We start from the raw sequence: 27,722 nt of genomic DNA, 5'->3' as shown, positions 1-27,722 counted from the left end.
ACTTCTTACACCTGCGCGTGCATTTGGGGTCTTGGGGGGACCTTGGTGAAATGCAGACCCCGACTCCCGAGCCTGCAGTGCGGCGAGGTTAGTGACGCTCACAAACTGGGCATGCTGAGCTGCTGAGCTGAGGACCACGTTCTGAAGAGCAAGTCCGGAAGGGCCACCCCTGTGTCCGAGGGAGACACGTGCAGGGAGAGGAGGAGGAAGGGGGAGGCTGGGAGGAAGGACGGGGGAAGCTGAGAAGGAGAGTGCGGGCGAGGAGGAGAGGATGGTAGGGAAAGGGGGGAGGCTTCGGGCCCAGGCGAGGATGCGCAGACCAAGGCGGGGAGGCGGCGGGTGCAGGCGGTTCCGCGGCTGCGCGGGCTGCGGGCGGGGGACAGGCCGGCGCGTGCTGGCGGCGGCGGAGGAGGCGGCGAGGTCCCGGCCCCGCGCCCGCGGCGCCCCCGCAGCGGCCCGAGCGGCCAGGCTGAGGGTTCGGTGCGCAGCGATGGCGCGGCCGCGGGGGCAGAGCCGGGGGGTCTGGGTGCCGCTGTTCTTGCTGCTGCTGGCGGGGCCCGCCGCCTGTGCTGCCAGCCCCGGGGACGACGGCGCGGGGCCGGGGGGCCGAGGACCCCGAGGCCGCGTGCGGGGCGACGCGGGCGCCGACGAAGCGGTGCGGCGCCACGACTCCTCCTACGGCACCTTCGCCGGGGAGTTCTACGACCTGCGCTACCTGTCGGAGGAAGGTGAGGCTGGGACGGTGCAGGGTGGCGGGAGGGGAGACCCCGGTGGGGGACGGGGGTGGCGGGGGCGGGAGCGAGGGTGGGGAGTTGGAAAGGATGCGAATGGAGGCAGCTCTAGCACAGCCGAGGCCGGGCAGAGAGCGCAGGGCTCAGACCCCCATCCGCCTGGAGAAGGGGCCCGAAGAGCTGTCCGCTTTGCAGGTGGGGAGACTGAGGCCGGGCGAGGGAGGGTGCCAGCCAGGTCCCTGCGAAGCTGCGGACAGGTGGGCTTCCCCCCCGCGCCCCCCCCCCCTTTCCCCTGTGTTCAGCACCTGGCCTCCACCCTCTCGGTCAGGTGTGTGTGGGGGGGGGGGGGGCGGGGGAGGCGTTAGGCGGGGAGGCTGCCATCTGGCCTGGGCTGTGTGAGATTGGAGCAGCCGGCGGAAAGCAGAAATCCAGACTTAAAAGAGATGCTGCCTTATTTCCTCCCCGCGAGTATTGACCTAGATTTGCAAAGGCAAGCGCCCTGACCTCTCCGTGTCCTGTGCGTGCTCACTGCCCCGCCGCCAGCGCTGGGTCACTTCTCCTTCCCCGCCTCCATCCCACTCCTTTCCTACCCGGCTGTTAGGGTCCCTGTTGTGAGCCATTGTGGGGCCTGCTGGGCCCAGAGACTGGGGTTTGTCAGCCACAGGCCTCCCCGTGGGGATGCTTCAGTGAGCACAAAGCCAGTGATTCTGCTCAGAAGGAAGGGAAGCTGGCCTCTTTTTTCCTGCTATTTGGAAAGTAGTCATTTTCATTTTCTTCTGCTAAGAGGAATAGTAAAAATAAATAAATAAATAAATAAATAAATAAATAAATAAATAAATAATTTTTTATATATATATAAAGTTAGGGTTTGAAATATGTGTCCCAGCAACTAATATGTACTGGATATATCTGTTGCTGAAGATTAGATTTAGCTACCCACACCAAATAAAGATTAATAGCTTAAATAAGATAGAAGTTTCTCTGTCATATACAGAAATCTGGAAGTAGGCAGCCCAGAACTGGTCATCAGAGACCCTGGATATATCTCTCTCTCTCTCTCTCTCTCTCTCTATATATATATATATATATATATATATAATTGATTTTTTTTCAGAGAGGAAGAGAGGGATAGTTAGAAACATTGATGAGAGAGAAACATCAACCAGCTGCCTCCTGCACACCCCCTACTGGGGATGTGCCCAAAACCAAGGTACATGCCCTTGACCGGAATCGAACCTGGGATCCTTGAGTCCGCAGGCCAAGGCACTATTCCCTGAGCCAAACCCGTTAGGGCTTCTTCACAATTCTTAGCGTGTGACTTCATGGGCCAAAATGGCTGCGTGATCTCCAGCCATTACATTCACTTTCCAGACAGTAGGAAAGAAGAAGTGGGAAGAAGATCACTGACTATAAGGAGATTATGCAGAAGTCCCATATAACAATCCTACTTAGCCACAACTTAGTCATGTGGTCACTCATAGTTGCAAAGGAGGCTGGGATGTGTAGCCTTTTAGCTGGGAAGTAGTAAGTCCAATTAAAGAATTGGAATTATTGTATTAAGGAAGATGGAGAAAATGGATTTGGGAAAATATATTAGTTGGGCAGAGGCTTAACTGCTGAAACAGAATCCTCAATATACAGTGGCTTAAGTAAGATGGTTTGTTTTTGTCTCACATGAGTCAGGCTGGTCTGAGCTGCTGGGACAGCTCTGATCCACAAGGTCATTCATGGACTCAGGTTCCTTCCATCTGATTGCTCCATCATCTCCTAAGACTTTGTCCTCATCTGTGTGGAAGTTGAGTTGCATGTCCTTGTTGCATGTCCATCTGTGTGGATGTTGAGTTGCTTGCATGTCCTTGTTCAAGCTTGAGGAAAGGAAGTTCGGGGCAAGCAGTTTCCTCTTAAGCTGGTTGTACAGATCACTACTGCTCACATTCCTTTGGTCAAGAACATAATTATACTAGAGGCCCGGTGCACGAAATTTGTGCACGGGGGGGGGGGGGGCCTGTCCCTCAGCCCAGCCTGCACCCTCTCCAATCTGGGACCCCTCAAGGGATGTCCTACTGGGATCGGGCCTAAACGGGCAGTCGGACATCCCTCTCACAATCCAGGACTGCTGGCTCCCAAATGCTCACCTGCCTGCCTTCTTGATTGCCCCTAACTGATTCTGCCTGCCAGCCTGATCACCCCCTAACCACTCCCCTGCCAGCCTGATTGATGCCTAACTGCTCCCCTGCCAGCCCGATTGCCCCTAACTGCCCTCCCCTACCAGCCTGGTCCCCCCCAACTGCCCTACCCTGAAGGCCTGGTCCCCCCCATAGCCCAGTCACCCCTAACTGCCCTCCCCTGCCAGCCTGATCACCCCTAGCTGCTCTCCCCTGCTGGTCTGGTCCCCCCCGCAACTGCTCTCCCCTGCAGACCTGGGTCCCCCCAAACTGCCCTCCCCTGCAGGCCTGGTCCACCCCAACTGCCCTCCCCTGCAGGTCTGGATCCCCCCCAACTGCTCTTCCCTGCCAGCCTGGTCACCTCCAACTGCCCTCCCTTGCAGGCCTGCATCCCCCCAACTGCTCTCCCCTGCAGGCCTTCGTCACCCCCAACTGCCCTTCCCTGCCAGCCTGGTCACCCCCACTTCCCTCTCCTGCAGGCCTGGTCCCCCCCAACTGCTCTACTCTGCAGGCCTGGGTCCCCCCCCACCCCAACTGCCCTTCCCTGAAGGCCCCGTTGCCCCCAACTTTGCTCTTCTGCTGGCCTGGTTACCCCTAAATGCCCTCCCCTGCAGGCTTGATCACCCCCAACTGCCCTCCCTTGCTGGCCATCTTGTGGCGGCCATCTTGTGTCCACATGGGGGCAACAATCTTTGACCACATGGGGGCAGCCATCTTGTGTGTTGGAGTGACAGTCAATTTGCATATTACTCTTTTATTAGATAAGATTACCTAGCTGCAAAGGAGGCTGGGAAATGTAGTCTTCTAGCTGGGTAGCCATGTGGCTAGGGAGAAGGAGAGAATAGGAGGGAGGGAGGCAGGGGGAGCACAACAAGCAGACACAGAATCTTTTACTCTTGAAAAGAATAAGTATCCAAAGTCCATCTGCTTCTGAAAGCATCTAAAACATATTCATTCTGTTCATAGTCAGCCTGTCCCACTGCCAGGTAACTCAGATGTGGCACATGAAAGCTTATATTCTCATTGGGCACATGGACCTAACAAATGAAGAACAAGATCAGATGCTCTGTGTCAGTTTGTATCTCCAGAGAGAATAAGGTTAGTTGTATAACCCAGACAGTTTTATGAATGTGGACATCAGGTGTCCATAGGAAGGCTTTACAGAGTTAGCTGGAAAGTATGAAAGACTTGGTGAGACAGAGGAGGGAGGACATTTAGGTGAGGTGACTGCACAGGAGCAGCAGGGCATGCAGTGTGTATTCAGATCCCCAGTTTGCTTGCCCCTCTCACCCATTCTGCACGTGCAGCCAGAAGTTTGAATAGGGTCTTAGGACTTGAATCGTACCAAGCATCCCTCTTTATCTTGAGGTTCTTAGCCCAGAATCTATGTAGTATTTAGAACAACAGTAGAATGTTAAACAAATTACCACATGATTATGGCTAAATAGCCTATTCTGGTTGTTTTCTCAAAAACAAACAAACAAACAAGAACTGAGCTGGGTGTTGGCTTAGGGTTAAGTCCCACGTAAAGCAAGCCTCCTGCTCTCTTCTCCCAGCTGCTAAGACCCACAGGCCAGGCCTGAGGAACAGACCCTGAGTCTTTCCACAGCCACATGGGTGATGGTGGCTGGCCTGCCCTTGGGGCCATGCCCTGTATAGGAAGGAAAAGGGGATAACACCATACTTGGTTGCTGTCTTTCAGGCATAGGGACTTGTAAGACATGGCCCAGTCAATGCGCTCCTGACCACCGAGTTCAGATCACCATTTTTCCTACCTTGGGAAAGAGCTGGTGAGGCAGTAGAGAGAAGAGCAGGGCCTGAAAGGGCAGAGTTCCCTTCATCTGCTTATATTCTTCCTACATCGACTGCATATTGTATGCAGCTACATAACTCATCGCCCTACACATAAACATTTGGGATGCAAATGTTACCTCCCTGGTTTTCCCCTTTGAGATGCATAGACAGTTACACTCTGAGAATAAAGAGACCCCTCACACACGCACATACACACACTTTTTCATTTATAGTATCTCTTCATTTGTTCTTTGGTTTGAACAAATATAGTATCACCTTGCTCAGTGAAAAAGAAAAAGTAGAAACACTGTATATATACTTTTTATGGGCAGGAGATAGCTTATGATCTCTGAATCTTTTACTGAAACCGAGATAGAAAAATAAAGCACAAAAAAGGTAAGTAATTTATAAAAAATAATCTATATCTTTAAAGATAATCTATATCTAAGTTTTCTTTGTATCCACCATGAATCTACCAGCCGTGGGCAAACTACGGCCCGCGGGCCGGATCTGGCCCGTTCGGCTGTTCTATCCAGCCCGCGGAGCCAAAAGAGCGGAGGGTTCTCTTGCTCTCTCCGCCGCTCCTTTACTTTGAATTTATATTAGTTCACACAAACACTCCATCCATGCTTTTGTTCCGGCCCTCCGGTCCAGTTTAAGAACCCATTGTGGCCCTCGAGTCAAAAAGTTTGCCCACCCCTGAAATTGGAGCTAATTGTTAATAAGTGCTTCCTACGTGCCAGGCACTGTTTTAAGTACCTTTTACATATTAACTTTAGTCTTTACAGCAATACTCTGACTTAGATACTATAGTTTTCTCCACTTTGCAGGGAAGAAAACTGACCCACAGAAAATTTAGATATTTTAGCTAAAGTCATTCAGCCAGGACAGTAGTTGGCAAACCGTGACTCACGAGCCTCATGTGGCTCACGAGCCGTGGTTTGCAGCTCTGTTGACTAATGAGTTTGCCGACCACTGAGCCAGGAAGTAGCAGGGAGCTGTATGGGATTGTTGAAAACTTTAAGGAAAAGGTGTGCAAGCTGTCCGGCCTGCCTGGAACGGAGGGTCCCTGCTAACGTGCTAGGAAATGCAGAGGAACAGATGGGATGGGATACTTTTCTGAGTGGACTTGAGAAGAGGGGTTTGGAATTGGTAGGTAGGCAGTTGAGAACCGCAGGTTGCTGAGTGAGTGGAGGAGTGCCTTGGCCAACACTTTGCTAAACAGGCTCCACGTGTGTGTGTGTGTGTGTGTGTGTGTGTGTGTGTGTGTGTGTGTGTGTAGCTTTCCATTTTCGAAAGTCCCAGGACAGCTTTACTTCATGATGTGACTCTGCTGAGCGGAAACGACGACTCACATGGTCCAGAAAGAGACAGATGCTGATGCAGGGGCTCTCAGATCTGAACAGATAATTCCTGGTTAAAATATCAAGGACTACATTAATACCTGAGGGCTGTGATCCAAGCAGTTAATTAGAGGCAATAAATAGCAAACCAGAAGCCATTAACCACTCAGTGGAGGATGGCAAAACAGGCTCAAGGGATTACAGGAAAGGAATAGATGGTATCTGTGAATAAGACAGGGATGGAAACCACAAAACCATATTGAGAACCTGAAAAAAAAAAATCAACCACGAAAATAAATACCTCTTGTATTACAGGAATATCCGAAGGCAGGAAAAGTGGCTTCATTGGTCTCCACAACAGAATAGTTATTGGAAGTTTTACAGGGCACATGTGAGAAGAAGGAAAGGCGGCGGGGGGGGGGGGGGGGAAAGGGAGTTTTTTGCCCTAAACCAATATTATTTGGTCTCAATCTAAGTTTTTATTTTAGCAAAAAAAGAAAAACAGTAGCACCAAGCCCAGCCGGTGTGGTTCAGTGGTTGAGCATTGACCCATGAACCAAGCGGTCACTGGTTTGACTCCCAGTCAGGGCACATGCTTGGGTTTCGGATTTGATCCCCAGTTGGGGGAGGAGGAGCATGCAGGAGGCAGCCAATCGATGATGTTTCTCATCTATGTTTCTATGTCTCTATCCTTCTCCCTTCCCCTCTCTCCAAAAATCAATAAAAACTTTTTTTTAAAAAATAGCCACCAAAATGGAGGGAAAGGAACAAGCAAAAACAAACAAACAAAACCCCAAAACCAGTAGTGAAAAAAATGGGGGATGGACAATGTAAGGGGAGAAGGAAGAGCTGGCCGTGTCTGGGGCTTCTAACCCATGTATCTCAAGACCAAGGCAGACAAGTAAGTGTAGGAAAGAGAGAATGGTGGGAACGGGCAGGGGTGGGGGGAGGCCAATAAAGGTCTTAAACGTTGTTGTGACAAGATCAGTTTCCCATTTTAGAAAGCTGGCAGGTGGTGGAAGAAGTGGGAGGGAGGTGGGTGGGAGGATCGGATAGGCGATGGTACAGTGTGAAAGGGCAGGCTCGGGTTTCTAGGGTGGGAATGCTAGTAAAAGAACGGTGGGTGAGTGTATGTAGCAGGTGGAGAAACCCAGGACTATGGTTTCAGGGTTGGAAGACTGTGGTGGGCAGTGACATTCTTCACCGCCATAGGAAACGTAGGAGGAAGAGCATTTGGGAGGTGGGGGAGCTTAGTGTTGGGCTATGGAATTGATGTGCTTGTGTAATATCCAGGCAGAAACCCCATGTCGGACGGTGGGGCAAAGGTGTAATGACCACCCAAACGAGAAGGTGTCTTTAGACCGTCAGGCAACTCCATAGACTGTAACAGAATTTATTATAGGGTCATTTCCCTCCGGGAAGATCGAGCCAGAGGGGACAGACAGCCCAGCACTTGGCACAAATTATCCTCTGCTACCGGACACCTGTTGCAGTACTTTTTCCAATAGTATGACTCAGGGACTAATGATTGACAACCAGGGGTCCTCAAACTTTTTAAACAGGGGGCCAGTTCACTGTCCCTCAGACCGTTGGAGGGCCGGGCTATAGTTTAAAAAAAAAAACTATGAACAAATTCCTATGCGCACTGTGGGCCCGGGACGAGTCGGCTGCTAAGCAGGACAAGCAGTGGCACCCGGCGGGCCGGATGTGGCCCGCGGGCCGTAGTTTGACGACGCCTGGACAAGACAAAGGGATGAAGAATGCAGTCGCTCCCAGGGTCTCACCTCCCGGTGGTCTTGTGAGAGATGATTGCTTATAATCAATACTTTTTCCAGTTGGATGTTTATCTCTGTTGTCATGCCATTCCAACTGTTACTAATAAAAATATTTATGGCTACATTTTATGGAACACAGATAATCATCAACTAGAAGGCTTCAATATGCTTGCTAAGGACAGGGAGGTTTGTCAAAGGTCACAGCATGAAACTTAAAAATGAAATGAAATCCAGAACACACAAGGTACATACCCTTGACCAGAATCGAACCCAGGACCCTTCCGTCCACAGGCCGATGCTCAGCCACTGAGCCAAACCGGCGAAGGCTGGAACCTGAACTTTAGATCCAGGTTCTGCTGCAGGCACTTTTGGTAATTATCTTACCAGGTAGTCATGCTGGAGTTTTAGGATAATGGTCTTGGGGACATAAAAGACTTTTTGCAGGATCTTAGATACTGGCACATAGTCCCAACTTACTTTATGCCAAATAGATCATTTAATTCCAGGGGAAATTGTAATGTTGAAAAACCTGCTTATATTCTGATGCCAGCCCCAATGGGAATACTGAAGTTTATTTCTGGTATTAATGATCCAGAGTTACCACAAGTGGAAGGGGTGGCCCACAAAAAGACTGTCTTCAGTTCAGACCAACTGGCTACCAATTCAGGGGCACCCACTAGAATGTCTCATAGAATTCAGGAAAGCACCAAACCTACAAACAGTATAGTTTTACTATAAAGGAAACAACTCAGGAACAGCCGGCGTAGACACACGTAGGGCGAGTCCAGGGGACTCCGAATGCAGTTGCCAAGCCTTCCTCGTGGAATCGGGGCCTGTCACCCTCCTGGGACAGCACCGTAATGAGAAATACAAGGAAGAACATTATGTGAAGAGGCTCAGCATAGTTTGTAGCATTCAGCAGTTGTTCAATATAAAGAGAAAAACAAAAATCTCATCTAAGGCAGGCCTTGCCAAGGTACTAGGGGTGAGTTAATTAAATGCTTGACCACATAGAGCAGGCTAATTTTTAAGTTGATAATTTTGTATGGCCCGCAAATGATGTTATAAATATCCAAATGGCCCTTGGCAGAAAACAAGGTTCCCCACCCCTGCCCAAAATACACAATTGTGTGCCAGGAAAATGCAGTCCAGTGGTTTTTTTTGTTTTTTTTTTTTCCTTAAAGGATAATTCATAGAACAAAACAAACAGAATCTCACTTAAAAAAACATTACAAATAAAAAAGAAACGACATCAAAAGAATGAGAAAAGAAAAACGAATAAAACAGTAATTTTTTAAAATGTGTGTTTATTTTCCTAATGCTACAGGGTGATTTTATTTATGCATTTGTCAGTCATTTATTCAGTGGCCAGTGCTAGGCTTGATGCTGGGCAGAGAATACAAGATGCATCACACTTGGCTCTTTCGTACACCGAGGAAACAGTCTAGGAGAAAACTATTTTTGTTACAAACTGGAAGCATAATGCAGGCTTGCCCTTCAATGTATGTTTTTTTAAAAAATATATTTTATTATTTTTTTACAGAGAGGAAGGGAGAGGGATAGAGAGTTAGAAACATCAGTGAGAGAGAAACATCGATCAGCTGCCTCCTGCACGCCCCCTACTGGGGATGTGCCCGCAACCAAGGTACATGCCCTTGACCAGAATCGAACCTGGGACCTTCCAGTCCGAAGGCCGATGCTCTATCCACTGAGCCAAACTGGTTAGGGCTCAATGTATGTTTTAATGCATTATGATGCCAAGTAATGTTACAAGAAAAATACACAGCTGTTAGAAATGATGTGTGTAAAGAATTTAGTGAGATATGAAAATGTTCTATGCAGCTTAATGAAAAATGGAAGTTCGCAGTGATGGAAAAATTCTATTATCACATATATAAATGGAAAACCTCTAGTACTGAATATATAAGTGGGTCATTGTTAATTTTTTAAGTATGTCTTTATTGATTTGAGAGAGAGAGAAAGGGAGAGGGAGAGACAGAGAGAATCATCGATGTGAGAGAGAAACATCAGTGGGTTGCCACACCCTGACTAGGGATCAAACCTGCAACCTGGGCACGTGCCCTGACCAGGAGTCAAACCAGTGACCTTTAGGTGCACAGGATAATGCCCAACCAACTGAGCCACACCGGCCAGGGCTATATTTTTTCTCTTAGGGCATGTGTATTGAATTAAAACTGTGATTTTTTTTTTAAGCTCCCAGGTCACAGTGGTGAGCCAGTGTTCATATGAAAGTATGCCCCCGCTCAGTGCCTCAGTTTCCTTGCCTGTAAAATGAGGGAAAAGTCACTTATTCTCAGCTAACGTGTAAGGCTCAGTTCAAAGATGTGTACCCTGTATTCTCCTCTCGTGAAGAGGGTGATTAGGCTCACACAGGGCCCTTTCCTGAGGCCTTATATCTACATCTAGATGGGTGTGATAGAAAATAGTAAATGTTGTTTTTTTAAATTCTCATTGAAAAAGTTGTTACTGGACTTTCTAACCATTATTTATTCTCACTGTCCAGGTTACCCTTTCCCTACTGCTCCTCCTGTGGATCCATTTGCCAAAATCAAAGTGGATGACTGTGGGAAAACTAAGGGATGCTTTAGGTTGGTAGACCTGTGAGTTGGATAACTTTAAGACTGAGATGTTGCTTTATGTCTCAGGATAGAATTGAAATTGCATGCAGCCCATTCTAACCAGGGGCCTGTCCTCCTTCAGACCTTCGGCAGGGATATGGCTTGTTTCTGATAGCTACCCCAGTTTTCAGCCTCAAAGGCCTGGAACATGCTTCATTTTGACTGTGCTGCCATTGGCATCATTGTCTGTTCCTAACCAATTGGCTGTATGAAGAAGAATCACGTGACACAGAATATGTCCACGTTTATTAGGAGGGACATGGCCAAGACAGACAAGGATAAACATGTCTAATACCCAATTCCTTTTCAAATAAATAGTCATGATGTACTGATATCTATATGATATTAACCAGTCATTAAGCACTGGTTACTGTAGCTAGCACTGGTTATTGTAGTGAGGCCTTCCATGATTATTAATAGTATTCTATCATGACATTATGGGCTAGAGCTAGAAAATGGTAGTAGAGACAGTGGGCCTCCCACAAAGATAGCTCTGGTTTGTTGCAAAACTTCCGTCTCTTTGAATTTTTTTTTTTTTTCTGAAACAAATTGTCCTTAAGTAAAGATTTGGTTGATCACTGTTCTAAAGTTCTGATTTATATTTTTTTGGTCCATTGCTCAAGATCTATGGGGGAGGAGGGAGAGGGACTGAATTATAGGGGTTTTGAGCTTTACTTTGGATTACCAGAACATTCTAAGGAATAAAAATCATCCAATAATACTAATACTAAGGATAATGGCCTTTAATGTATAATTCTTGTCACTAAGGGATATCTTTGAGAAGTGAAGGAATTTTAGTACCCTGCTGGCTTCAGGGTGACCTCTTTTCCGGCCATTCACTCCTCCTTTAGCTGTTCTTAACCTTTTCCACCCAAGTTCCTTGCTGTCTGGAGCTTATACCTCACCCTGGCTGCTAGAGTCCCTGCCTAGTCCTTGCCTCCCTCCTCAGTCAGCACTTAGTGGGTTTGTGTCTTGTTACTTCAGATACCTTCCATCTGAGCTTCGATGGTCACACCCATTGCTACAATTTTCTGTCACCCTAAAAAAGGGTGTAAAAGAGTGTTCCTCAAACTAGGGCTTGTCAGTTCTTAAAGGACCCACAAGTCCTCTGTAAGAAAATTTACATTTCTGTTTTCAAAAGAGAAACAGATCATATATACAAAGGACAGACGTACGGCTGCCAGATGGGAAGGGAGTGGGTGAAAAAGGTGAAGGGATTAAGAAGTACAAATTGGCAGTTACCAAATAGTCATAAGGATGTAAAGTACAGCATAGGAAATACAGTCAATAATATTGTAATAATTCCGTAAGGTGCAGGTGGGTACTAGATTTATCAGGGACATCACTTTGGAAGTTATATAACTGTCTAACCACTATGCTGTACACTGAAAACTAATATAATATTGAGTATCAATTGTAATTGAAAAATTTTTTTTAATTTTTTAAAATTAAAAACATTGCTCAGGTAAACTAAAAATAAATAAAATAAATGTGTGTCTTTATTTCAATGGTGCTTCTTTAAAAGATCAATGTATGCATAATCTGATTCTGTGGAGAAACACCTTATATTGCTGTATGCTTTAGTGTCTGGATTTGTGATTGTATTAGAACCTATACGCAAAGGCAAATTTTATAAATAGATGATGCATCCATGCTCAGTGAATACCAGATGAGGTATTCAGTGGGTGTATTGTACATGCCAGGGTTTTGCAGTAATTCAGATAAAAGTGGAGGAGAGTGAGTCATGTTTAATAGAACGTGCTCAGTTAAAAGACCCTGCACAGTACAGTCAGACATACCATATGTATGTGAGCAGAATTTTACTTTAAGAGAAACCACATCATCCATCACATGAACGCTGTCAGTTTAAATGTTCCTGGCTGTGTAATTTAATTTATATTTAATTTGCAACTTGGTGTTCATTTAATTGAAAAATTTAAAGTAGAAAGAATTGGTATACATTTAATTAACAAAAATAATTTAAATTATTAACTCAGAATTTTCTCATTTAAAAGGGATTCAGAAATAATTCAGTAATTAATATTTGAGAGATACTAATATAGTGTAGAGAACACTGGCTGGGAGTTTGGAGGCGCAGGTTCAAGTCCTGTTGCAGCTATTGACTCACTATGCAACCTTCCCATCTCTGGGCCCCTATGTAGATAAAGTGAAGCAGGTCATCTCTGAGGTCCCTCCCAATTGAGTGAAACTGTTTTTTGAGAGCCCAGGAAGCAAAGATCTAATTTATTCAGTGATGTTGCTTAGCATCTTGCCTGATCCCTTGATGTCCTTTTAATGTATTTTAAATAAGAATATGAAGGAGTTATGTCTGTTTTTTATTAAATTTATTGGGGGTAACACTAATTAATAACATTACATAAGTTTCAGGGGTACATTTTATAATTACCATCATATTCCATTGTGTGCTCACCACTCAAAGTCTAACCTCTTTCCATCACCCTATATTTGACCCCCTTTACCTTCTCGAGTCATGTCTGTTTTGATGTCTCTTATAGATATGGAAAACCAGGCTGTAATGCAGAGACCTGTGACTACTTCCTTAGCTACCGGATAATAGGGGCCGATGTGGAATTTGAGCTGAGTGCGGACACAGATGGCTGGGTAGCCGTTGGATTCTCTTCAGACAGGAAAATGGTGAGACACACAGCACGATAGAAGCTTATTTTTCTCTTTTGTTTGCAGTATGGCTTGAGAGTTTAGAGAACTCTAGAGTTTAGCGAATGGGCATGGTTAAGCTACCATTGCCACTTTTAAATCCAAGAAGCTAATTTCTGGCATTTGGTTGCTTTTGCAAAGCATCACAAAGCAAAGAAACTCATCAAAGCAGTATAATGAGTATATTAGTATGGCTCTCTGGTTGCAAGTTAAAATAAATTCAAGCTAGCTTAAACAACGAAGGAAGGGTTGGTTTTGAGAACACAAGATGTTTCATGGCACCTCTATTTATCAGCTATTTCCACAGACATCCGGCAAGGAAAGCCTCCAAAGCTACATGGTTTTTAATAGTAAGATGTATTTGTTGCTCATGTGTGTGCATTGGCTGGGGCTCCGCTGGGCTTGGCTCCTGTCCATGTGTTGGATTTAGGATTTTTTCCCTAATCATTCTGCAACCAGCAACTATCAAGGCATGCTATTTTCATGGCAGAGACAGGAATGCAAGGGCAACCCAAACTTATTTCAAACCTCTGCTCGTGTTACAGCTGCTAACACTCCATTGCCCAAAGCAAGTCACACAGCCAAGCCCAGAAGGAAGGGGCCAGGATAAACACACCCCCTACCGAGAGGCCCTGCAAAGGTATGGGTGTGTAATGTAACGACAGGGGGCTGAAGAATGGGGTCTAACAATTCAGTCTTCCACAGTTCTGCTGGGCGAGAACACATTTGGGCCGCAGAAAGACTGTGACCAGGCACAGGCAGGCCACCAGGGACCCAGGCAGCTGCCCATCTCCTGCCTTTGCTCCTCTCTATGCCTCTGCCACCGTCTTCCCTCCTCTCTCTGTAGCCCCGACATTTGCCACTTCACTGTGCCAGGGTGCTTTCCAAACAACCGGACTTCCTTAGGCCTCTTTACCCTGGCGCATGCACTTCTCTTTCCCCGGCCTGTTTGAGATCCAGGCAGTGAGAAGAGGGCAGCTCAGACCAGGGTTACGACAGCGGTGGTGGTGAGAAGGTGCTCAGATTCTGGATACGTTTTGGAGGTCAGACAGGCTTCGCTAATGGATTGGACATGGGATGTAGATGGGTGGTAGGGGGAAACTGAGAGAACGATCTAGGCAGTCAGAGCTCCCGGGGCTTTTTGTTCTTGGAGAGGTCACCAGGAGAGGTGACCTCAATTCCCAGTCCAGGCAGTAAGACAAAAGGTCCAACTGGTAAGACTGCGCAAATATGAATCTACATCTCTTATCTCCTACTGGGGTGTCAATAGGAGAAACAGCAGGTGTGTGCCACACCAAGGCGCTGGCTTGGGTTGCAGCTGACCATTTCCTGTCCTGGACTGCATTTGCAGGCATGGTGCAGCTGTTAAGATTATGGGGTTCAGAGCTGGGAGGTTGAGTGAGGAGCATTCAAATTTTATGTTTGACATTTTGCTGCCTAAAGGCTTTTACATTACCGATTTCTCTTTTCTTCTCCTATTCTTCCAGTAAGAAGCACAGGTTAATTTTTTTTCAAAACCTGATACATAGGAAAAGCAGAATGGAACCCCTTTTAATAGCCTTTAACTTATTTTGAAATGGTGCATTATTTTTATTAGACTTTATTATTTTTTAATCTTCACCCAAGTATATGGGTGTTTTTTTCTCACTTCTTTTATCCTCACCTGAGGATATGTTTATTGATGAGAGAGAGAGAGACAAAGAGAGAGACAGAGAGAGGAAGGGGGGGGAGAGAGAGAGAGAGAGAGAGAGAGAGAGAAACATCGATGTGAGAGAGAAATATCAATCCGTCGCCTCCCATACGCTCCCTGACTGGGGATTGAACCGTACCCTGGGTATGTGCTCTGACCAGGAATCAGACCTGCAACCTTTTTGGTGTACAGGACAGTGCTCAACCAAATAAGCCATTGACCAGGGTTAGGCTTTATTTTTACAGCAGTTTTAGATTCACAGCAAAGTTGAATAGCGGGCACAGAAAATTTCCATTGACATACGTAGCCTCGCCCATTATCGACATCCTGCACAAAGTAGAACATTTGTTAGAATTGATGAACACCTTTAATATTTTTTTTACTTATTTTGAAAAGTTTTTAAACCTACAGACAAGCTGCAAGGATAGTACAATATAAGAATCACCAATTGATAACTTTTTTATTGTGGTAAAATGTACATTACATAAAATCTACCATTTTAAAATATATAATTCAGTGGCATCAATTATATTCACAGGGTGCAACCATTGCCACTGTCTAGTTCCAGAACTTCTTTACAAATGATAACATTTGCCACACATGCTTTATCTCTCTACTGCTACTACTATTATTGTTATTATTGTTGTTGTTATTATTTTCTGGAAACTTTGGAGATTAAATCCATTTACTTATTAAATTCAGGAAGTTTAACATTAATCTGATGGTATTATCCAATATATGGTCCATTTTCAAATGTTGCCAGTTGTCCCAATACTGTTCCTTATGGAAATTTTTATTTTATGACCCAGGATTCTGTCCAGGAACACCATACCATTAGTTGTCATGTATATTTCATCTTCTTTAATATTAAATAGTTCCTTAGCCTTTTAAAAAAATTTGGTCTTTTATGATTTTTTTGATGATTATAGGCCATTTTTTTTCTTTGCAGAATGACCCTCAATTTGGATTTGTCTGATTGTGTTTTTAATGATTAGTTTAGTTTCTGTGTTTTTGGCAAGAATACTATATAGCTGGTGACATATTCCTTTCTCAATATCATATCAGGAGGCATTTGATGTCAGCCATTGTGATGTTAACTTTGATCATTTAGTGAAAGCTTTTTAATGGCATTTAAAATAATTTTGGGGGTGGGATTTCAACTGACAGAGGTAATGGAATATCTATTTCTCAGTGAAATTTCTGTATTGTTTTTTGTTAGTCCTCATCAGAGGCTATTTTTCCATTGATTTTTAGGGAGTAGAAGGAAGTGGGAGAGACAGAAACATCAATGTGAGAGAGACACATCCATTGGTTGCCTCCCACAAGAGCCCTGACCAGGGCTGGGGATCAAGCCTGCAACTGAGGTACGTGCCCTTGATCAGATTCGAACCCAGGACCCTTCAGTCCACAGGCCGACGCTCTATCCACTGAGCCAAACAGCTGGGGCTGAAATATTTTTTCAGCAGAGAAATTTGCAAAAGACTGACTTTTTTCTTCGTTATTTTCCATGCCAGGGTGGTGACGATGTCATGGCCTGCGTCCATGATGACAATGGCAGGGTTCGCATACAGCACTTCTATAACGTAGGCCAGTGGGCAAAGGAGATCCAGAGGAATCCTGCCAGAGATGAAGAAGGAGTTTATGAGAACAATCGAGTCACCTGCAGATTTAAACGCCCTGTGAATGTTCCCAGAGATGAAACAATCGTCGACCTGCATTTGAGTTGGTATTATCTGTTTGCTTGGGGTCCAGCCATTCAGGGTAAGCTTGCATTTTGGCATCTGGATTAAACATTGGACACCGCTGTGCTGGTGTTCGTTATTTATTGGGCAAGAGAGTGATAAGCACTTGGGATAATATTGTAAAAAAGGAGGTGTGATCCTGTCTTCAGGTTATAACAGACTTATCATTCACACGGACATACAAATGGATAAGGTATACAACATGCGTGGCTTGAATAATACAAGATAACATATGATGAGTTAAGTGCTGAATGAGACAGATCACCTGACTACTATTTGTGTGTGTGGCTGTGTTTAATTCTCACCTGCTCCCATTTATTCCTCACCACGTCCTTGAGATGTAAAGGTATTATATTCTGATTCTAGAGACTAAGGAACTTGCTCAGGGCACTACCACTAACTAACGGAAAACTAATGTTCAATCCTAGGTCTGCCTGGCTCCAAAGTCAGTGATAACTCTTAGCCCTTATGCTCTAAATACAAACAAACAAATACTGAGCAGGAAAGGGTCTCTGGAGATGGACAGGCATTTCAGTGTGCTCACTTTATGACTATCCTGATGGTCACAAATCCACCAAATTATCCTATAATTGAGCCCGTTACCCCTCACATTTTTAACGTGCACAGACATCGCCTGCCTTTATCGTTAAAATGCAATTCAGTGGCCTGGGGAGAGGCCTGAGATCCTGCATTTCTAACAAGCCCCCATGGATTTGGTCCGTTGCTGACCTCCCTTTGGGGGGCAAGGCTCTTCCAGCACCTCCCCAACAAAGACCTGAGAATGTCATGAGACCTTTTAGCAGCTGCTAAAACCAAGTTACGCTGTGTCTTCAGCATTTCCCAGCTGATCAGCCTACTGGTCTGAGAAGCCTGGACACGTCTTGTCTGCAGTCTTTTTTTTTTTTTTTTCTTTATTGATTAAGGTATTACATAAGTGTCCTTATTGCCCCATTCCCCCCCACCCCCACTCATGCCCTCACTCCCCTGTTGTCTGTGTCCATTGGTTAAGCTTATGTGCATGCATACAAGTCCTTTGGTTGATCTCTCCCCCTTACCCCTTCCCTCCCCTACCTTCCCTCTGAGGTTTGACGGTCTGATCGATGATGCTTCTCTGTCTCTGGATCTGTTTTTGTTCATCAGTTTATGCCGTCTTTGTGTGAGAACTCTTTTGGCTCCTGGGAGTTGCGTCTTCCTTTATTGTGTGCCTATCAACTATATATTGCCCAGTCTGATCTGCCTCCCCCTCCTGCCCTTTAAATTGTTTCCATTGATTGGTCTAGAGATTTCATAAACTTTTTTTTCTATTTCTAATGGAAAAAAACATTGGGATGCCTTCAGATAGATTTTGTGACAACTTTTCCATTTGCGTGTGTCCCAGATTACCAACAGTGGGTCTGCAATTCTGTCTTCCAGTACTTTCAGCGCTCTGGGAAATTAATCATATCTTAGCCTGGAGAAAGGAACTCGTTTAAAAGGATGGGGTTTGGCATCTAAAACGTTGGGTTTGTGCATTCGTTTTGCCCCTTGGTAGCTGTATCTAGCCTTTATCTAAATTCTGAACTCCAATTTATTTATATCTAAAGTGGGGATAATAATCATTTCGACTTTATAGAATTATTGTAAGGATTAGATGAAAACAAGTATTGGAAATCGCTTTACAAATTGTAAAGTGCTGTACTGCAGCAGTTCATCTGCTTACACATTTGGCATAATAGCCAGCATGGCAGGCCTTCCTGCCTTGCCTGGTAAGATCACTCAGGACTTCTGTTCTTTTCACTGTCTCCAAACAAAACAGGCACATTCCTACCCCACAGCCAGGCTTGTGCTTTTCCTGTCTCTTGGACGCCCTCCTAACATCTCTCTATTTTTTTTTTTTTTAATTTATTGATTTCAGAGAGGAAGAGAGAGGGAGAGACAGATAGAAACATCAATGATGAGAGAGAATCATTGATCGGCTGTCTCCTGCACACCCTCTACTGGGGATCGAGCCTGCAACCTGGGCATGTGCCCTGGGCCGGAATCGAACCTGGGAATCTTTAGTCCACAGGATGGCACTCCATCCACTGAGCCAAACCGGCTGGCCTAACACCTCTCTATTGATGAAAACTTTTCATGCTCTTAAGGTCTCTCCGAGGTGATAAACTTTGAGCTAAGGTTTGAAGAGGGGCATGGATTAGAGTTCTCTAAGGAAGGCATGAACTAGAACTGCTTGTTTAAGCCTAGGAGTCTGCAGAGGACCCCCAAGCGACATCAGGTAGGGGAGGTGAGGGATCTGCTGAGAGAAAAATCTTGTGCCAACCTGAGGAGTTTGATTTGTGTTAACAGGAGCTGGCATGGATACTGGGGCAGGGAAGTGACATGTCAAGTTCGGTGCAGCTTCCCTGGCAGATAGGACCTTTAAGAGACTCACTCTGAGCCCTGTTTCCAAGGAGACATTTGCTCTGAAGTCATCTGCCTTAGTCTCCCTAACCCAGGTTTCATATGGATTATTCATAGGGCTTACATCCATATGGATTTCATATGGGTTAGGAGGTCAGGCACTTCTAATCAGCTTATGAAGTAGCCTTTAAACACAGCCTTTTCCTCTTTCCACTTCTAACCAGGTCAAAAACAAGCTTTCTGTTCAAATATTTATTTTGGCCCTGGCCAGTGTTGTTCTATGGTTAGAGTGCTGACCTACTCACCAAAGGGTCGTGGGTTTGATTTCCGGTCAAGGGCATGCACCTGGGTTGCAGGTTCAATTCCCCGGCCCCAGTCAGGGCACCTGTAGGAGGCAGCCAAATGATGTGTCTTTCTCACATTGATGTCTCTCTTTCTCTCTCTCTCCCTCCTCCCCTCCCTCCCTCCCTCCCTCCTCTTTCTCTCTTCCCCCCTTCCACTCGCTCTAAAAATCAATGGGAAAAGTATCCTCAAATGAGGATTAACAAAAAACATTTATTTGGCATTTTAATCCTCCTACTTCCTGTACTGTTCCATCCAACTTGAGCAAGCTACCACTTTATGTCCCACAGACAATGTGAGAGAGGCTTCCACCAGTAAGGGAGTCCAGTGTATTCAGGGGTTGTTAATCCATATATAAAATATATATTTGAGGAAAGCAATTAGCTCTTGCTCTTTGAAATCAAAGTATGGTTTTCCATTTGGTATTAATAATATAAAACTCATTAGAGACCTTAAAAGTAAGCATTCATACAATATTAAGTAGCAGACTTAAAACTGGGGTGCTGTGGAGAGACCCATAGCATTGTTCTGGTAGTGGGTGTGCAGATTCACGAGAACTTGTCTTTTTGGATAAATTTAACTAACATCTCTGTTCTTCATTATATGTATAATTGTAGGGAATTCTGAGAGTTCTGATACCTGATTCCAGATCTTTATAATCACTGCTTATGTATTCAACACGAAAGATTTTTGTTTTGTTTTTCTGTTGTTAGAATATATCATTTTCAATATGTACTTTTCTTTAATTGCCCCTTCCTTTTCATTTCTTTTTTAAAGGCTCTATCACCCGACACGATATAGACTCACCACCTACTTCCGAGCGTGTTGTCAGTATTTACAAGTATGAAGACATTTTTATGCCATCAGCTGCCTACCAGACCTTCTCCTCTCCATTTTGTTTGCTTCTCATTGTTGCCCTGACTTTCTACTTACTGATGGGAACCCCTTAATCACAGCTGCAAAGCCAATACATTCCATGGATTAGAAAGTCTTTAGTATATATATATATATATTTTTAAAGAATATGTAGTATAGTTTTAGCTTCTATTATTTTAAAAATAAAAGGACTCATGATTTCAGCTTTTTGGAAGAAAAAACAAACTTCTTTTCTAATCAAAGAGGATTGTTTAATAATGACCCCATACTTTTGGAAAATACTTAAAACTTTTCTAAGTTTTCATATTTGAGCTTCACAGTATCTCTGAGTTGGTTTGATGAATATTATTATTGCCTTCTTACTGAATGGGGTTTGAGACCCAGAAGGCTGCCTTTTTGTGACTTGGTCAGATAACAGGTAGCAAGGTAGATAAAGAGCTAGGCATGGGATCATGTCCCTAAAGCACCTCTCCTCTTCCAGCCACAGCTCAGGAGACTTACTTGGAATATTACTAAAGAGAACTTTACTGCATGGACATAGTTCACAGTCAGCCTTTTAGGCAGAAGAACTTTCAAATTTCCATACAGCTTAAGTGCGTTTGGATAATTACACAGCTGATGGGAAGAATGGGGGAGATTACAATAATATGAAAATGGTTCATATTTCTTTGAAATTTCTTCTCAATTAGTGAGTAGCTACGAGAAACCATTTTTTTTTTTATTGCTGTTGGAAAGCTTAGAAACAGAGTTGACTGATCCTGGAGATGAAAATTATGTTAATGATAGAAAATATGGGCATTGTTAGCAGTTAGAATTCGACCACTGTTTTATAAATTAAGGTACTCATCTGTGGTTACAGCCTATTCTGTTGCCAGAGTAACATACAGTGAGAATGATTACCAGTAAACAGTAATATAACAGACAAATCATCTTAATAAAAATTTAAAGCATTTTGACAATAATCCAACATTTTGCAGATTGTGGAATTAGGCATAGAAACTTTTTTAAGATGAGATTTTTTTTTTTTTTTATTAAAAAGCTAGAGGCCCGGTGCACAAAATTCTTGCAAGGGACTTGGCTCTCACAGCCCTGGCTTCTTCCAGAAGGTCTTCCAGAAGGATGTCTGGTCTACTTAGCATATTATGCTTTTATTATTATAGATGAGAAATGTGAATTCACCTACATTATTCACTTGGACTTGTGAATTGGATTGGCATTCAGCATAGTTTATAATAATGCTTCGACTTAATGGAGTTCCTTTTTCAAAGGAATGCAAAGGTTCCCTTTGTTCCAAATGTCTGTGTTAGCAGCGCATTTAGAAGAAAAGAATCCATGGATGTGGTTCTGCGGCTGAGGCATTTCCTCTGTAGGGCTCTGGAGTCCTCGGGCTTGCCTCGTTGCTTTAAAGCTGGCTCCACCTTTGTGGGGTTTTTGATTAAACAGCACTGGAGACTGGTTTCTAATGCCATCCTTGGAATTCATGTCAGAGGCGAGAATCCACCTTTGGAGAGAGCTTTCAAATTCTTCTGAACTGAACAGAAGGAAGAAAAACATGGAGATTTCTGTGACATTGCACAGTTCACCAAGCTCATCTGAGGGACGTAGGAGAACTAATCCCTGTTGTAGGTGGGGAGAGGTTAAAGGACATCAAGTGAGCAAAGGAACTGGGTAGGATTTATGTGGTTTAAGTCCCTGGTTCCACCTTACTACCACTGCCTAACTAAGGCCTCTGGTCACGGCCGAGGCTGGGTTGTAGGTCACCTCAGCTACACTGGTTGTTGAGCAGTGAAGACACTGAGTGTGCAGGCACCCACATTGTAAATAAGAGAGCCAATATTTTTCTGTTTCATTCTCTTACGTGTATTATATCTCAGCTACAAATAGGTTAAACTAAAGAGAGACTTCAGCTAGTCTCTGTAGCTGGCAGGGAAGCAATAAATTAATGGATTTCCCTTCTGCTTACATTTCAAGTCAAGCTACTTGTTTCACAGATTGGTCCTACCAGTTTTCACCAATTGATTACCAGTTTTGCACATTTGTGCTTGGAGCCTTCCATGACTTCTCACTGCTGTTAATGTAAAATGCAAGCCACTTGGATCACCTCCAGTATCTTCTTTTGTCACCACTCCTCACTTGCTATGACCCAGCTCTCAGTTCTTCAGACCTGCTTTCTTACCTCTCATGTTCCCTGTGCCCAAACATTCTCCATCCACTTCCTGTGCTTGCCAAACTCCTGCTCATCTTTCAGGCCACAGCTTAAATATTTCTTCTTCCTACCCCCTGGACGAGGGAGATTTAGATCCCTGCCAAGTGCTTCTATAGCACACTGGGCTTCCTCATCACACTTTACTGTAATTGCTGGCTCCTCCTCCCTATGCAGGAGTAGCCATTTCTTGTTACTCATCATTGTAACACACACTACTACATGGTAGACAATCAGCAAACATGTGTTGAAGGAATAAATGAACTTCTACGGCAAGTTTCTTTGGATCAGAAGATTTGTATTTCATATACATTGTCAAACTGGCTAACATTTTTATATTCTTCCACCTGTGATCAAACCATAAGTCATCTCTTTAGCAAATAATGAACTCAAAATCCAACATTTTGCAGATTGTGGAATTAGGCATGGAAACTTTTTTAAGATGAGATTTTTTTTGAAACATAAATAGAAAGATGGTTAGTGAGAATGCTGTTTTGCCCTGCAAACATAGTTGACATTCTTACCAATGATCATTGTTTAGAAATAAGAATTCACAGAGCTGGGTTGGAGAACAGCATTTCACATCATCTCAGAGAGTCACCAATTTATAGACACATGGGAGTTAAACCCTGTAGACTCCAAGTTCATTCATTCTTACCTAATGTAAGAGAATCAACTTCTATTTTACCTCTGCATTCAACTTTCTAACATAGTACTTGGTACAGAGGAGATACCCACCTGTGTTTTTGTAGAATAATCTAGCTATTTGTATTTAGTGCTGTTCTAAGCACTCTGTATGGATTAACACATTTAATCCTCACAACAACCATAGGAAATAGATTCTATTAACCCAGTTATACAGAAGAAACTGAGGGTAGTCATTTGGCACAAATTACCTGTGCTGGCAAGGACTTTAGAGACCATTTAATCCAATGCACTTATTTTACAAAGGGGCAGCTGAGGCCTAGGGAGGTGGTACTATTTCCTACCCATTCATGCCTTCATGCACATACATTAAAACTTTTATTAAGTGGAACCCACTATCCACACTCAAATTAGCTAGGTACTTTGTCCCCCCCCCCCCCTTTTAGTAATTTACAATGAAAAAAAAAAGGACTTTTTAGACTTATATTTGGTGGGAAAGGTACATTTTACTTTCTACCAGCTTTTATTTTATTTTTAAATTTATCTTTATTGTTGAAAGTATTACAAATGCCCCCTTTGTTTTCTACCAGCTTTTTTTCTTCTTAAACATATTTTGATTCTTTATTTTACCAGTCATTTTTAGAGCTTTTAATAGTTTTTTTTAAAAATTAATACACAGATTGGACAAGACTAGAATGTATTTGTCTTGGTTAATTTTTAAAAGTGGCTTGCCTAAAACCTGGGTCTTCTAACTTGGAGTCCAATGCCCTTTCATTGCTTCTCAGTCATCTCAAAGGTGAATTGGTAAACATTTCAGACAAAATGCAGGAGCCATGTTTAACTGTCTTAAGTTGGCTTTTGTCATTAAGGAAATCAGGAAGTTTGGACAACACAGGGGTGGATTTCCATCCTGAGGGGTTTTTACTACTATTTCTGTAGTTAAGTTGACTGTCTACATAAAGGATCTGTGTTTGAGAGAGATGACCACAGAGGTGGTGTATCGTTCTTAGCTCTAGCCTAAGGCTCAGCAAAGCTTTTTCTATAAAGGGCCAGATGGTAAAAAGATTTTAGGCTTTGCACTCTCTGTTTCAACTGTCCAACTCTGTCATAGACTGTGCATCCACCAATGAGCATGGATGGCTGTGTTTCCTTCCATAAACCTTCTTTGACACTGAAATTGGAATTTCACCTAATTTTTACATGTCACAAATATTCTTTAGATTACAAAAACATCTAGCCCTAGCTGGTTTGGCTCAGTGGATAGAGTATTGACCTGAAAACTGAAGGGTCATGGATTTGATTCCAGTCAAAGGCACATACTCGGTTGCAGGCTCCATCCCAAGCCCCAGTTGGGGTGCATGCGGGAGGCAACCAATCAATGTGTCTCTCTCACATCCATGTTTCTCTCCATCTCCCCGCTCCTTTCCACTCTCTAAAAATCAATGGAAAAATGTCCTCAGGTGCAAATTAACAACAACAAAAACATCTGAAAATGTAAACACCATTCTTAGCTTGCAGACCTTACAAAAATAGGCAGCAGGTTGGGTTTGGCTTGTGGACTGGAGGTTTCCCTTGCTCTCAGCCAGAGACACACCTATGTATCAGGATCAATTGTCAAGTACACTGCTGGTTAATTGCAAAAATACTGAAGTTAGTAATTGGTTTATAAAATATAGTTGATGAATTGTTATCCTGATAATGGCATTCCCAGGTACTTACATTCTGATAGATTTCCTAGAGTTGATGCCAAAGTGGTAGCAGTTAAGTCAGCTCTGGGTAAGCAGCCGTTATATTTTACCTAAACTGTGGCAGCCGTGAATGACTTTCACTGATGAATTGCTCTTCATGGTGGGGATTACTAGTACCAGGCTTCAGAGTAATTTATTTCCCTGCAGACATTTTTTTTTAAGTTTTATTAAAATCTGCTGCAGCTGCCGGAATGTTTTACACATGTGACAATGTCATCTACCTTATGTATCATGATGGAAAAATGTTTGAGAATCACCACAATAGGCCCAAGGCTGAGATGTGTATACTTTGTTGTATATAAATGTATGTCTTTTTGTTCTCTAAACAGAATGGTTATGATCAGTGAACAGGTTGATTATTCTCGGTGTTTGTATATAGATTTGTACATACAAGATGAGGTCTGTGTGTGTTTATACATAAATGCCTCTATGTACATACCTTGACCATCTGAAGGTCTTTGCCAAGATGGTTTCTGTTTCTGAACTCTTGGATACTTTAAAACCCAAGAGGTAAAAAACATTGTATGTATTACAGGCAAAATGACCCTGGAGTTTATAGAAATTTAGTTTGTAGAGAAGATTCCTGGATCCTTTATTAAGACTTGCCTCCTCTAATTCAACATTGTACGAATTGTTAAGAACGTATGAAGTGTCATTGTTGAATCTGACGTTTCTATACTGTTAGTTAAGAAACTGAGATGAGTGTTAACTGAGTACATGGCATGTTGATGCCACCCAAAACCATTTTGTATATAATTCGGTTCTTTCTCTAGTTATCCAATCACTTAGTTTCAAGCTGGACTTCTTTGTTTCTATGTTTAATAGATAACTTGAGTATAAGTTCCTTTTCATAAAAATAGTGGCTATGCTAATGTGATTTCAAATAGGGCTGCAAATTTAAGTGAATCATCTCTGGAATTTTTCACTTAAAATATACTGATTTTTTGACCAATATTTTCAGCCCGCTCCCCCCCCCCCCTCCCCGGATATTTGCTATTGGGCAAGTAGCTGTTCGGTTCCATTCTTCTGGAGAGTGAGCGATTCTCTTGGGTCTCGGGGTGCTGAAGGGGTTGTGGCCTTCACCCAGGTCACTAGAGCAGTTACCATTTCATCACATAGCAAGTCCTAGCCACCTGGAAGAGTGAATGCAGCTTCTCTACATGCCTTATTCCCACAGCTGCGCCAACATGCTGGAACAGTCTGGCTCCAGGAGTATTAATATACTTTTTTGAGATTGTCTATAAAATACTATTTTGTAAAAATGATGCCTTTCAATAGACATTGATGGGTTATATTTGTTTTATAATAATTATGTACCTAATGTTCGATTGTGATTGATTTTGAGATTTATGTATATTTATAAGCCTGTCCCATGTGAATTTTTACTCTAAAATGTGAGGTACCTTACTAATAAAGACATGGATTTCTATTTATGTCAAGTAACTGTAGCAATATTCCTAAATGCTACCTAAATGATTGTACTGTCCATTTGCCATCACAAATACTTTTATCCTTAGAGGATTATGTCACAGTTACAATATATTAACTAGATTTAAACTTTAAAATATAAATTCTCAACATGGTTTGACATTCGTCCTGTTGATATAATTAAAGGCAGTTTATGATTCCTTATTGCTTTGCTCTGGTGCATTTTTGGTTTTCTGTTTGTTTGCTTTACATCCTTTCATCAGTAAAGTCTCCCCAAAGTTATAGACGTTAAGAAGACGATAGCCCGTCTTGTCTGACAAAGGGGGAGATCATGTTGCAGCAATCAGGTGAAAAAACACTGTAGAGAAACAATTTGCAAAATAAGTCTGTATTTATAGCTTCAGCTTAATACCTTTCTCAAATAGTAAGTGGATAATAATCCCACTTAAAGTGTGTTTTGTAAAGACCAAGCTGAGAGAGAAACCAAGATGGCGGCATAGGTAAACACCTAAACTGCTGCCTCGCACAACAATTTCAAAACTACAACTAAAAGACAGAACGGACACCATCCAGAACCGCAGGAAAGCTGGCTGAGTGAAAATTCTACAACTAGAAGGAAGGAGAAAAGCTCACAGAGAATTGGAGGTACGGCAAAGGGTCTTTGTGCGCACAGAGAGGAAGGGCGGCGGAGTGCCTGGCTGGCTTTCTCTGGCGGAAGGGGGAAGGGAGCCCCCGACCGCATTGAACCCCAGTTCTGACTGCACTGAACACCTATTCCGGGCGAGCCCCTGGGGACCCACGCTCTTGTGGGGGGAGTCTGGACTCTCGGGCGGAGACTCGGGAGCCGGGGAAGGCGGAAGACTGAAAGTCCGCTCGCGCCAGTGCGCACAAAGGCTGCGGGAGGCTGCCACAGGCTTTCCCTAGCGGAAGGGAGTGAGAGGCTCCTGACGGCACAAAACCCCAGTTCTGACTGAAGTGAGCCCCAGTTCTGACTGCAGTGAACCCCAGTTCCAGGCGAGCCCCCGGGGACCCACGCTCTTGTGGGGGGAGTCTGGACTCTCGGGCGGAGACTCGGGAGCCGGGGAAGGCGGAAGACTGAAAGTCCGCTCGCGCCAGTGTGCACAAAGGCTGCGGAGGCTGCCACAGGCTTTCCCTAGCAGAAGGGAGTCAGAGGCTCCTGACGGCACTGAACACCAGTTCTGACTGAAGTGAGCCCCAGTTCTGACTGCAGTGAACCCCAGTTCCAGGCGAGCCCCCGGAGACCCACGCTCTTGTGGGGGGAGTCTGGACTCTCGGGCGGAGAATCGGGAGCCGGGAAGGCAGAGGACTGAAGGCACACACGTGCTAGCAAGGGCAAGGCTGACGGGAAGCCAAGACTGAGACTCCACCCCATCCAAGCTGAGCACAGAGGCTATTGCAATTTGGCAAATCTAATCCTATAAGGCTGTCTCCAGCACCGGACTTCTCCCAGCATAGACACAGCTGATCCTTACAGCCAACTGGCCTGGAGGTCAATTCTTCCCAGTGATACCAACAACAATAAAGA

The 27,722-nt window shown here is 44.0% G+C and overlaps 1 protein-coding gene across 1 annotated transcript; it reads left to right on the top strand.

Moving 5' to 3' along the window:
* The first annotated feature begins 389 nt into the window (after positions 1-389).
* FRRS1L (ferric chelate reductase 1 like) lies at positions 390-26,380 on the top strand. Its single transcript, XM_080667795.1, has 5 exons — positions 390-728; positions 10,333-10,417; positions 12,964-13,102; positions 16,328-16,574; positions 20,054-26,380. Exons 1-5 carry the CDS (start codon positions 491-493, stop codon positions 20,224-20,226), a joined length of 882 nt encoding a protein of 293 aa, XP_080523921.1. The 5' UTR covers positions 390-490; the 3' UTR covers positions 20,227-26,380.
* Positions 26,381-27,722: the final 1,342 nt, after the last annotated feature.

The sequence above is a fragment of the Plecotus auritus genome, assembly GCF_963455305.1.
Source record: "Plecotus auritus genome assembly, chromosome: 5".
Classification (NCBI taxonomy): Eukaryota; Metazoa; Chordata; class Mammalia; order Chiroptera; family Vespertilionidae; genus Plecotus; species Plecotus auritus.
This window is presented reverse-complemented; position numbering and strand designations above follow the sequence as displayed.